The sequence below is a fragment of the Gadus morhua genome, chromosome 2 (genome assembly GCF_902167405.1).
Source record: "Gadus morhua chromosome 2, gadMor3.0, whole genome shotgun sequence".
Lineage (NCBI taxonomy): Eukaryota > Metazoa > Chordata > Actinopteri > Gadiformes > Gadidae > Gadus > Gadus morhua.
In genome coordinates this window covers 19361936-19374561 of record NC_044049.1, presented here as the reverse complement: position 1 = coordinate 19374561, position 12626 = coordinate 19361936, and the positions used below count along the sequence as shown (strand labels likewise).

General features: G+C 46.0%; 1 protein-coding gene across 1 annotated transcript in view; it reads left to right on the top strand.

The window, feature by feature from the left end:
• LOC115556964 (voltage-dependent T-type calcium channel subunit alpha-1I-like) overlaps positions 1-12626 on the top strand; it is a 204845-nt gene that overhangs the window by 5444 nt on the left and 186775 nt on the right. The window contains 1 exon segment of the mRNA XM_030374435.1: positions 5788-5921. Coding sequence (XP_030230295.1) covers positions 5788-5921 — 134 coding nt within the window.

Here is a 12626-nt window from a genome sequence, read left to right as displayed (position 1 = left end):
TTGTTTTCACACAATATGCAGTCAGTGAACACATTTATATAATGCTTACATTTTCTTAACAGACAAGCTATACCTCCAAACAAAATTATGGATTGTTTTTGTATTATTTACAAATGTTAACACAACACAACATCCCACAATTGCAAACACAATATTCCAAACCTTAGATACAGTATAAAAACCTCTACTTCTGTAATACAGTAATATCAGGGGCCCAGGGAGAAGAGCAGGCCCAGTGAGAGGAGCAGTGAGAGGTGTAGTAGTGAGAGGAGCAGGAGTAGTGAGAGGAGCAGGAGTAGTGAGAGGAGCAGGAGAAGTGAGAGGAGCAGGAGTAGTGAGAGGAGCAGGAGCAGTGAGAGGAGCAGGAGTAGTGAGAGGAGCAGGAGAAGTGAGAGGAGCAGGAGTAGTGAGAGGAGCAGGTCCAGGGAGAAGAGCAGGCCTAAGGAGAGGGCAAGGTAGAGGTATAAGAATGCGTGGTGGTGGCATTCTAAGGGCTACAAGGGCAGTGGTGAGTGATGGAATTCGTGTCACTATCATTGACCATGTGATAAACCACGGTCTTTCACTAAGGGAGGCTGGTGAAAGAGTACAGCCCAATTTGGGGCGGTCAACGGTTGCGTCAATTATACGCATCTTTCAACAAACCAACAGGTAAGTTTGCATTTTACATGGATTGTTTCTATTCTCACTTGACATGTCAATGAGGCCATACAGTAATGCATATGTTGATTTTTTTTGTCCCTCAAAAGAATGCAACGTCTTCCTCCCTCTGGGGGAAGAGGTAAGCTCCTTAATCATCAACAAGAGCTTGCCATAGTAGATATGGTTGTTGCAAATAACGCAATTAAACTGCATGAGATTCAAAGCAGAATTTTGGAGGACCAAGAGATATTTCAAAATATCAATAGCATCAGCCTCGCAACCATTACGCGGACATTGTCCAAACACAGAGTGCGGATAAAACAGCTCTACACTGTTCCCTTTGAGAGGAACAGTGAGCGAGTCAAGGTGCTACGACAACAATATGTCCAGGTATAGTGTGTATATTCAATTCAATGTACAGTTCTATAAGCTTTGCACTTTTCAAGTAGGTAACCTACTCAGTAATAGGTTACAGTACTGTATGGTATATAGTACTATAATGGCATGATTTACATAAATTTTGTTTCAGAGAGTTATGGAATTAGAGGCCAACCAGGCCCCTCATGAATTCGTATACGTGGATGAGGCAGGATTTAATCTGGCCAAAAGGCGTCGACGTGGAAGAAATGTCATTGGAAAAAGGGCCACAGTTGATGTTCCTGGACAGAGAGGGGCAAATATCACTATGTGTGCGGCAATTTCAAATGCAGGATCACTCCTCCACAAATGTCAGGTTGGACCTTACAACACCGAGCGCCTCCTTGCTTTTCTCGATGATCTCCACCAGCGCCTGGTTCCAGAGCAGGATCAGGAGGGTGAAAACAGGAGGACCTTCGTTATCACCTGGGACAACGTGGCCTTCCATCACTCACAAGCAGTTACAGCATGGTTTGAGGTCCACCCAAGACTGATTCTTCTATTTCTTCCACCATATTCACCTTTCCTCAACCCCATAGAGGAGTTCTTTTCTACATGGAGGTGGAAAGTCTATTTCCATCAGCCACATGACCAGTTGTCCCTCCTTGAAGCCATGGATGCTGGCTGCAGGGACATCACAGTTGATGATTGTCAAGGGTGGATCAGGCATTCCAAGCGGTTTTATCCAAGGTGTATCGCCTTGGATAACATCAGATGCGATGTGGATGAAAACTTGTGGCCTAACCCTGAAGATCGCAGGGATTAGATAAAGGAATTTTGTGCTTTTTTTTAGTTCTCCCTTTTTACTGGGCATTTTGCTGTTGCTTTTTTGTTCATGGATATTTTGTTAACTTTACAGTAAACAATATTGTAAAACGTTTTCTGTTGTATCATACTGTAAACAGTATTTCTACTATACCTCCTGTAGTAAACAGTAAAGAAAAAAAAACTGATTCGCTTTTAACTGGAATGCTTTTGAATGTGAACATTACATGTGGATATACAGTACAGTTCCCAACCAAAAAATTTGGCGTAAAAAACAGTGGATTGCATGTTTTGCATGCAAATACCTGTAAAACTGAAACATAAAAGTCTATGCAGTTTTTGTAATGTCCACAATAGCCAGTATTTTGAAACCTGGTGTACTTTGATTGGCTGCATGTTCCTTGTGAAGTGAAAACAAGAGTTATTCTTTGAAAGAATAATTTCCTTTTGAGTCAGATGTCCAGTGTTTTGGTAAAGTTAGTGTGTGCAGAGAAAGATGTCTTCTATTTTGAAATGAAGAGTTAGTATATAGTTAACAAAATGTGCTTTTGAGAAGAAAATTATCTATTTGGCCAATTGTGTTTTGTAGGTGTAAGTCTGTGTTAAGAGTTTAGAAAAAGTATTTTAAGTATAGGTAAGCGCTCGTTAGCGATGGAAAAAAACTGTAAAGACCTGCATCTGAATCAACTGTCTTACCTGCTCATTCTAAAGCTGTGCAGTATAGCAGATTAAGTCTGTTCTGTACGTCTGTGTTTGTCTTGAAACCATAAGGCAGATTATTTGGAATCGAAGTACCTCTGTTGTTAATATCTAGAGTCAATAAGTGGCTGCTTATTTTTATTGGGGTTGGTTATTGTTTTTGGGTGGCTGTTGGTTATTGTTTTTGACTGGAAGCCGGCAAAATTACTTTGATTCTGGTGGCACAACAAATTCTTAATCAATTCTCTGCATTGAACCGGCAGTGTGACTCACCCAGATTAGTTCTCTTTAAAGACATTGATGTGTGTGTGAGTATGTGTATGTGTGTGTGTGTGTGTGTGTGTGTGTGTGTGTGTGTGTGTGTGTGTGTGTGTGTGTGTGTGTGTGTGAGTGTGTGTGTGTGTATGTGTGTGTGTGTTTGTGTTACTGTATGAAATAATGCTGACGGGCTCTTCCTTTCCTCATCTTAATGTCTGTTTGCGTGTACACATAATGCGACACTAATTTAACACACACGATGCTGCTACATGCTACCGCACCCAGAGCCCAGCTCTCTGCTGCTGGCATGATGCTAGCTGTAGTAATTAGCTTCTCCGCGCTGGGTTCTCTTATTTCTGAACGCCCTGAGAAGTCCCTTAGAGAACAGCAGACAGGCAGACAGGAATTTCTAATAAGGGACTAAGTGCAGTCGAGGATTCTGGTTGTGTGGGGGGAGAGAGGGGGGAGAGAGAGGGGTGGGAGGGAGGGAGGGTGGGCGGGTGATGCGCCGACGATGCGAGGGGAAGTGAGGCGATGGGGGGACGGGCAGGGGGGAGGGGGTGTCGGCGGTATCTATGCGAGTAACTCGTTCTAAAAATATATATGGGGAGGGTTTAGCTAGTGATCTGAACATAACAATGCAGACATGATGTGGCAGAAAAAATGGCTTTCTCTCCCTCTCTGTCACTCGTCCCTTATCTCTCTCTCGCTCCTTCTATTTCTAGCTCAGTCTCTCGCTCCTCTCCCACTCTATCTTTCTCTCTATCGGCCTCTGTTCCTCTCTTTTTCCAACTCTCTACCTTGCAACTCCTTGCTCACTTTTCCAACTCTTTACCATGCCACTCATGCTCTCTCTCTCTCTCTGTCTCTCTCTCTGTCTCTCTCTCTCTCTCTCTCTCTCTTCCCCTCACTCTCTCGCTTCTTTCTCTCATCACATTCTCTTTCTCTCCCACAGTTCTTCTCTCGCGCTTTACCTAGCGTTCAGCTCCATGCAATCTCTCTCTCTCTCTCTCTCTCTCTCTCTCTCTCTCTCTCCCCCTCTCTCTCTGTATCTCTCTGTATCTCTCTGTATCACTCTCTCTCTCAATTTCTCTCTCTCTCTCTCTGTCCTCAGTTCCTCCACACAGTCTCGTAATCCCTCCCATCCAGGTCTTTATTTCCATCTCCTCTTCAGATCCACTAGTGTGAGTGGGTGCTTTCATGATGTGCACAATATGCCGTGTCTATAAATGTGATCCAGGCTTACAAAACCCATCGCATGCACACAAACAGTCGTGCACACCCGTCAAAAACACAGGGTCGCACACACACAATCAGACACACCCGTAACACACACACAAACAATCACACATACAAAGTCACGCACACACAGTCACGCACACTCAGTAACACACACACACACAGTCGAACACACAAAGTCACACGCACCCAGCCACACACACACAGTCACACACACGCACACACAGCCACACACACAGTCACACATACACATACACAAAGTCATACACACAGTCACACATACTCACGCACGCACGCACACTTAGCCACGCACACACAGTCACACATACACACTCACACAAACACGCACACACAGCCACACACACCCCAGGTCCGTTTGTAGTGTGTTGTTTCCAGAGCCAGGGTTAGGGGGTTTGCTCCCACCGGGTGCCCTCCCTGCTGAGGGGTGCTCATGGTGCTGTGAGTAAGTCAAGTTTTAGAGCTAAAAACATGTATCGTATTATATAAAGCACACGCAGGCTTGCACATGCACACGCACACGCATACACACACACACACACACACACACACACACACACACACACACACACACACACACACACACACACACACACACACACACAACAGCACTTCAATAAATGCCATGAGAGTCAACCTAGCAGTGAAAGGTCACTGGACCAATCAAAGGCAGTGTCAACAGAACCGATGTGTAAGAGCGAGAGCCAATCACAGCAAGACGTTGAGGTCTACAACCTCAGACAGAAACAGAAACTATTTCTTTATATAGCTCTCTATTTCAGTGCTATCTCTCTATATGGAGTCCATGAATCTGTGTTGATTAATTACTTTTTGAGGGTTAATATGACTCGGATACGGACACGGATATCGCAGCACACACACGCATAGTTCACACTCAGTAAAACAAGTGTCAAAGGTTGTAGCAATGAGACACACTGATATGTCACACTGGAGTTGTTTATCATCTCATTAGCAACACAATTAGAAAGGTGGTTTCAACATGGGGGCTAATGTGATATATCATGTGATCTCTGTGAGTGTGAGGTCTCTGTGAGGGTGTAAAGCACCCTGCTGTGAATAGAAGGTGCTAAACCGTCTGGAAGTCTGTTCGCGGAAGCTTGACTTTGAGGTTGGAGCTTTGAGGACACAAATACCTCCCTTGTATCTTTGTGTTCTCCGGGAATAGAATCGGGTGTTGGCTGAGAACCTCCTGTCAGATTCTCGCTGAGATCGGTCGCCATCTCCCTCTTCATTAGAGTGGGACTAAATGATGCGGAGGGAGGAACAGACATTGATGTTGTGACCGCCATCGCTAAGAGGAGGCGATCATTAAAGTCTCAACTATCCTCGGTTTTGGCACCGCAGTGGTTGAACGAGCGCCCCGACAATGTCTGGAGCGCAGAGGCGCTCACCAGCTACCGCTACGGCTCAAGACTCACCTGTTCAGAGTTCACCTGGACTCTGCATAGCCGCCTCCCTTACCCCCCCTCCCCTCTTACCCTCTTATTGTATGTTGCACGTCCTGTCACATAATTACAGTACTTAGCATGGTGTAGCTTCTTATCCTAGCTATCTCTGTTTACTGGGGATGCGTTAACCTATTGATGGTTAGTGCTTTGCACTTCTGCCTGCACTCTTGCACTCTTCTTGGACTTATTGTAAGTCGCTTTGGATAAAAGCGTCCGCCAAATGCCATGAATGTAAATTATGCAGTCCATTCATGCTCTCCTCCTCCTCCTCCTGCTGTAGGCCTTTGATGCCTTCATCTACGTCTTCTTCGCTCTGGAGATGGTGGTGAAGATGGTGGCCCTCGGGATCTTCGGTCAGCGCTGTTACCTCGGCGACACGTGGAACCGGCTTGACTTCTTCATCGTCATGTCCGGGTGAGCCTCCTCTTCCCCCCCCAAAGTCTCCTAGACAATCCCCCCCTCCCTCTCCATCCCCCGCCCCCCCTCCCTCTCCACCTCTGATGTACTGAGTCTCTCTGTATAGATTTTCTGATGCACTGCGCATCTCTGTATAGAGGTACTGACTTACTCGGTCTCTCTGTATAGAGGTATTGACTTACTGCGTCTCTCTGTATAGAGGTACTGATTTACTGAGTCTCTCACACACACTACTGTGGCCTAACACAACTACAATGACACTCGAGGAGCGTGCCCCTGACGTGTCATCAGAGAGGTTCTCTGCTCCGGGTGGAGATGCTGGGGTTGTCCTGAGGGTAGGGGTTGACTGAACCGTCTGAGGGGTCGAGGTGACTTAACCCTCTGAGGGGTGGAGGTGACTGAACCCTCTGAGGGGTGGAGGTGACTGAACCCTCTGAGGGGTTCAGAGTTCAAAAGCTTTATTTGTCCAACATGTTGCCATATTAGAAAATTGTCTTTGATTGAAGGCAGTCTGTTCTCTAATTGTGTGTATGTGGTGCTTGTGTTAAGTAAATTAAGCACACAAGCTGTCATTACTACACACAGCCACAGAAGGCAGCATCTTTAAGACAGACGCGGAAGCCGCAGCTAAGACGTCACATAGGCCACGCACACTTCGCATAGACCACTCCTACTTCACATAGGCCACGCCTACTTGATTAATTCGCAGCGCCCGGAGCCAGAAGAGGGCGGAGAATCATAGGCGGACCCCGGGGCTTGAAGTAGCTCTACAGTATTTCTCTCTCCGAGTGTTAGATACAATTCCCTCCCTTTTGCTTCATAGTTACCATACCAAAATACTTTAAAGGGGACATATTATGAAAACAGCACTTTTCCTGAGATTTGGGGTGTTGTTGTGGGTAGATGGTACTCCCACACGCATACAAACTTTGAAATAAGTCAGTACATGATTTTTTGAGTGAGATACGCATTTCTGGAAGCAGCCCGCCTCCAGCTACCAAACGAGTAAGTCAGTTTCGGCGCCCCCTCCTACGTAGGAAGGAGCACATTTGAATATTACCTGCCACTTCCCAACTTCCCTCCAATCAGAGCATCGCTAAGATCGTGTGGACCAGCGGATGAGCAGCTCCGGCGGGTGGAACTCGGCGCTAGCCCTGCAGCTAAGCTCCGGGAGTACAATCCCTTTCCCTGGTGCCGAGCTCACCCCGCCGGAGCTGCCGCCGAAGGGAAATCGGGAGGAGGAGACACGAGGAGTAGAAAGGGATTGTACTCCCGGAGCTGAGCTGCCGAACTGCCGCCGAGCTACCCCAGCCGGAGCTGCTCGCCCGCCGGAGCTGGTAGTCCGCTGGAGCTGCCACCTAGCTTCGGCACCAGTTCAGCTCCCGGAGTACACCGGCCGAGCTGCCGGACTGCGGCCGGACGGCTTCGACGGCGGCCGGCAGCTCCGGCGCGGGGAGCTCGGAGGCAGTCCGGCAGCTCAGCTCCCGGAGTACAATCCTTTTCTTCTCCATGTCGCGGTTCATGGACTTCAGAGAGTCAATGCCAAAGTGACTTTGGCATCCTTTCCCCCAATTCTTCTCAACCATTGCCGAGATATCCCCCACTACAAGTCTTTACTTGTGGAAGTACCAGAGACGTCAGACACAGTCTTAATTATTCATAATATCATCCGAGGCGCACATAGCTTTTGGCCGTGATATTAGATCGATTATATCAACACCCGTATATAAATGTAAATGGACTGCATTTATATAGCGCTTTTCTGACCATCGGCCACCCAAAGCGCTTTACAATGTTGCCTCACATTCACCATTCACGCACACATTCACACACCGACAGCGGAGTCAACCATGCAAGGCGACAGCCAGCTCGTTGGGAGCTAACAGTCAGGGTTAGGTGCCTTGCTCAAGGACACCTCGACACTCAGCAAGGAGGAGCCGGGGATTGGACCGGCAACCTTCAGGTTACCAGCCAACCCGCTCTACCTCCTGAGCTGCTGCCGCCCGCGTATATAATATTATTATTATGCTATATTATATAATATAGATATAGAGCTCCAGGAGTCAGCAAACGGCAACAACCCCTTCTCCTCCATGCTGTGGTTCAGTCTGACAGCGCATTGGTCAATGGGCAGCAGCTCATTTGCATCAATGCTACAGACACCAGAAACAGCGTATTCTGAAGGGACTGAAACAGAGGGGAATAGTGGTAGACAATATATTTTTTTCCTAAAAGCTATTTCCAGCAAACAGCTTAAAAAACATGTTTTCTGGAACTCAAATACTATGTTTACTTTACCATAATATGTCTCCTTTAACACATAAAGTGAGTTAAAAGCAACCCGTTTCGAACTACTTTCAACAAGAACACGACACTTGTGTAAGAAGTATGTTGTGTGTGTGTGTGTGTGTGTGTGTGTGTGTGTGTGTGTATTGCCTTGGATATGAATGATTTTGTATAGAGAGATTTTTGGGCTAGAGGCACTCTGTATCTTCTGCCTGATGGAAGCAGCTCAAAACAGCCATAGAGAGGGTGGGAAGGATCCAGGAGAATGGAATTGGTCTTCCTTTCCACTGCTTGAGTGTGCAAGTCTGAAAGCTGTTTTTGTTGGATGCTGGTTATCTTGCTTGCCTGCTTAATTATCCTAGCCAGTTTTCCCTTGCATCTGCTTGTTAGGAAGCTGTACCAAGATGTAATGTTGAAGGAGATTACAGATTTGATCAGTGTCTGATAAACTGTTGATAAAGTGTCCTTTCTGACATTGAACCCTTCAGCTTCCTCAGGAGACACATGCGTTGTTGGGCTTTTTTGTAAACTCCTTCTCCGTTCTGGGTGAAGGACAGGCGGTGGTCAATCTGGGTGCCAAGGTACTTGAAATGTTTAACTTGTTCAACCACTTGCACCTCCAGTCTTAAAGGTGTGGAGAGTGGATGTGGGGTTTTGGGTGCCCAGCACCTATGGCAACACAGTTCTTTGGTCTTGCTGATGTTTAGTTGCAGTGAGCTCTCCTTGAACCACAGGGCCATGGTGCTGATATACTGCCTGTAAGTGGACAGGGTTTGCTCATCTGTCAGGTTGGCCAACAATGCCATGTCATCAGCATATTTTAATAATAATAATAATAATAGTTTTAGTCCAGTGATCTTGCAGGTGATCTCATTTGTGTAGATAGAAAATAGAATTGTTGACAAGACACATCCCTGTGAGACTCCTGTATTTAAAATGGTGTTGGTAGATGTCACACCATGCACCCTCACATGCTGGGGTCTGTTCATTAAAAACTCCTTAATCCAGAGCATCAGTTTTGGGTTGACTTGTAGCTGCTGAAGGCGATGTAGAAGTGTGTTGATATTTACTGGGTTGAAGGCTGATTCCTGACAAAGGAATGTTGGGAGTCAAGGTGCCTTGTCACAGTGTCCAGGAGAGCTAGACTGGCATCCTCCACAGGCAAACTGCAATGGATCCAGACTTTCTCCAACCATGGTGGTGAGTTCCTCTGCAACAACTCTCTCCATACATTTGCAGAGGATAGAGGTGAGTGCCACAGGTCGGAAATCGTTCAGGGCTTTGGCATGAGGCTTTTTAGGAACAGGAATGATGGTAGTCTCCTTTCATGCCCTGGGAACAAAGCTAGCATCCAGAAATAGCTGAAAGAGTTGCGTCATCACACCACCTAGCTGGGTTGCAAACTCTTTCAATACCCGTCAGCTTTTGTAGACTTGAGACGGGATAAGATTGAAACAACCCTCTTCTCCTCTACACAGATGGATTCAGAGGGGTAGTTGTATGTGACCCCATCCTCCACAGAATCAGTGCTGTTGAATCTGGCATAGAAGGTGTTTAGTTCTTCAGCAAAGGCAACAGGGTCAGGGCATTGTATCTTGGCAGCATCCTGAGTTCTGCCCATCATGGTGTTCAGACTCTTCCAGGCATCCCTCACATCTCCACTGGTGAACTTCTTCTCCATTTTGTCCTTGTATTTGATCTTGGCAAGCTTGGTCTTCTTCTTCAGCTCCCTTGTGAGATCTTTGACACATTGTTTGACTCCTTGAATCCAAATTCTTTTTTTCAAATTGAGACAGTGTTTCAGATCTCTGGTTACCTCTGCTTGTTGTTGGCATGGTGCTTGATCTGTTTGGTTGGAATAACACTATCAGCACAAAATGAGAGGTAGGAACATATGGATTCATTCAGCATGTTTAGGTCACCATTGCATGCTTTGAGGAATTTTCCCAAATCCGTAAACTGAAAACATCCTCTCAGCCTTTCTACAGAATCATTCTCCAAGACCTGGATGGTTTTGGTCTGGATTTTGTGTGTTTTTAATTTGTGTCTATAATTACGCAGTAGTAAAATTACATTATGATCTGACGACCCAAGGGCAGGGCGGGGCTTTCATACATATGCACTAGGAATGTTTCCTAGACATAAATCGAGCGTCCTGTCCAAACGTGTTGGAGAAGTCAAATATTGCTTGAAATTTGGGAGAAGTGCGATGACGTCACAGCTGTTGAAATCTCCAAGCAAAAACACAGGCTGGTCAGTTGCCCAGGAGATGGGATTGTTGTAGCATTCCTAAATGCGCTCTGCTGCTAGCGCATTGTCAGGGCCAGGGACATAAACAAGAATTACAGTCAGTTGTTGAAATTCAGGGGGAAGATAGTGGGGATGAAACGACACTGTCATGATTTCATAGTAGCGTGAGCAGTGCCTCTCACGCACTTTGAAATTCGTTGCCCATCTGTCATTTACAGCCATGCATAGGCCACAATCTGATTGATTTCCCTGTTCTTTCTGTGTCCCGCTCAAAGCGGTTGAATGTGAAGCCATATAAGCATACTGGGTGCAGGTGACTGAACCCTCTGAGGGGTGGAGGTGAGTGAACCCTCTGAGGGGTGGAGGTGACTGATCCCTCTGATTGGGGGAGGTGACTGAACCATCTGAGGGGTGGAGGTGAGTGACTGAACCCTCTGAGGGGTGGAGGTGAGTGATTGAACCCTCTGAGGGGTGGAAGTGACTGAACCCTTTGAGGGGGGGGGGGGGGGGGGGGTCAGTGACTGAACTAGGGCTGCAACAACGAATCGATAAAATCGCTAAAAATCTATTACTAAAAGCGTTGGAAACGAATTTGTTGAGTCGCGCGATTAATACGTCACTCATAGGAGTTGCACTGTTAACAGAGGGTGTCCGCGCGGTATTGAAAGGTAGTAAAAGGTAACAAACGCAATTTGACTTGGTAGTACATTTTTCACCACCACCTCAATATAAAATTAGTTTCCATTTTTTTGTTTGCATGTTTTAACTTCACCTAGCCTAAAAAAGACAGTAAACGGTGCTAACAGGACCTGAACTGAGTAGCCATTAGAGTTGGAATGCGGTGTTACACCAAATTCTGCGACCCACCGAAAAGTGTGACCCAAGGAGGCGCTATTGCATATTTTCTGCAATATGCACGAGTTTGAAGCGTAGACAGGCATGACAAAAACATACATGAAACATAAGATCTCCCCCCAACCAATTACCTTTTTATTAAAGGTGCTTAATAAATACATTTGATTGATTTGATTAGCATTTTACAGACCCATACAATGGATAGGGCGTTTAGTAGGGTCCTTCACCGTTGCTTCTTTACCCATAAAAAGCTACAGTCATGGTTAAATTCCGCTGATTTACCTTTGAGCATTTCCTATTATAGGCTTCTATGTAAAATGCTGTTTAGAATTAATGTTAGTATCAAGAAAAGAAAGACCCACCAGACTCTTATGTTTTAATTATAATGCACGTGCATGTTGCAGAAAATGTGCAACAGCGCCCCCTTGGGTCACACTTTTCGGTGGGTCGCAGAATACGGTTTAACACCAGCAACATTTTCCGCCTTTTCCCCTCAGAGTTCTGTACGGCTGAGTTTCTAGCTCTATGAGAGAATGGGTAAATGCAAGTTTCCGCAAACATGGGTTGACAACCAGACATTTAAAGACTGAAACCTGTGATGGGAAATGACCGAGAAGCTTTTTGCTCGTTGTGCAAAAAAACGATCAATGTGACATGGAACGGCATTAAAGCGATAAAATCGCACAACGCTTCGAGCATTCACCAGCAGCGGCTTCGTGTGAAGGGGGAGCAGCTCTCTATTAGAGGTCTGCGCGGGACACAATATTCACTCCTGCTCCCGCCTTGTACAGTGCCACTCCCACCCGCTCCTGGAAAGGCTTGGAAAAAATTAGCGCGCACATAATTCATTAGGCTACCAGTATTGGTAACATATTTATTGGTAAGCCTGCATGTTTTCAACCATACAAAACATTAAATAGGCCTCAGTAACTGAAACACGAAACAGTCACATATTAAAAAAATAAAAACTCTGCAGGTCGGTACCAGCACGTCTAAATGAAAAATGAAAGGTAAAAGAATCAGCTGCTGCTTCGACCGTGAAGGAAAAGTTGTTGGAAAAGTTGGCTTATTGATGCTTATTGGGCTTCATGATAATTTCATATTTTACTTTACCCTCATATTTGATTTGTGGGAGTGCAGTGTATCATCCCGCTCCCGCAAATGCACCTCTATCATCCCGCCCGCACCCGCAATGAGCTTTACGTTTTTGTCCCGCGCTGCACTATTCTGCGTTGCGTCCCCAGGGAGTGAAGACCTCTACTCTCTATGTCGTTGTTTTGCGGTCCTAGCAGCAGCAGCAGCAGCAGCACT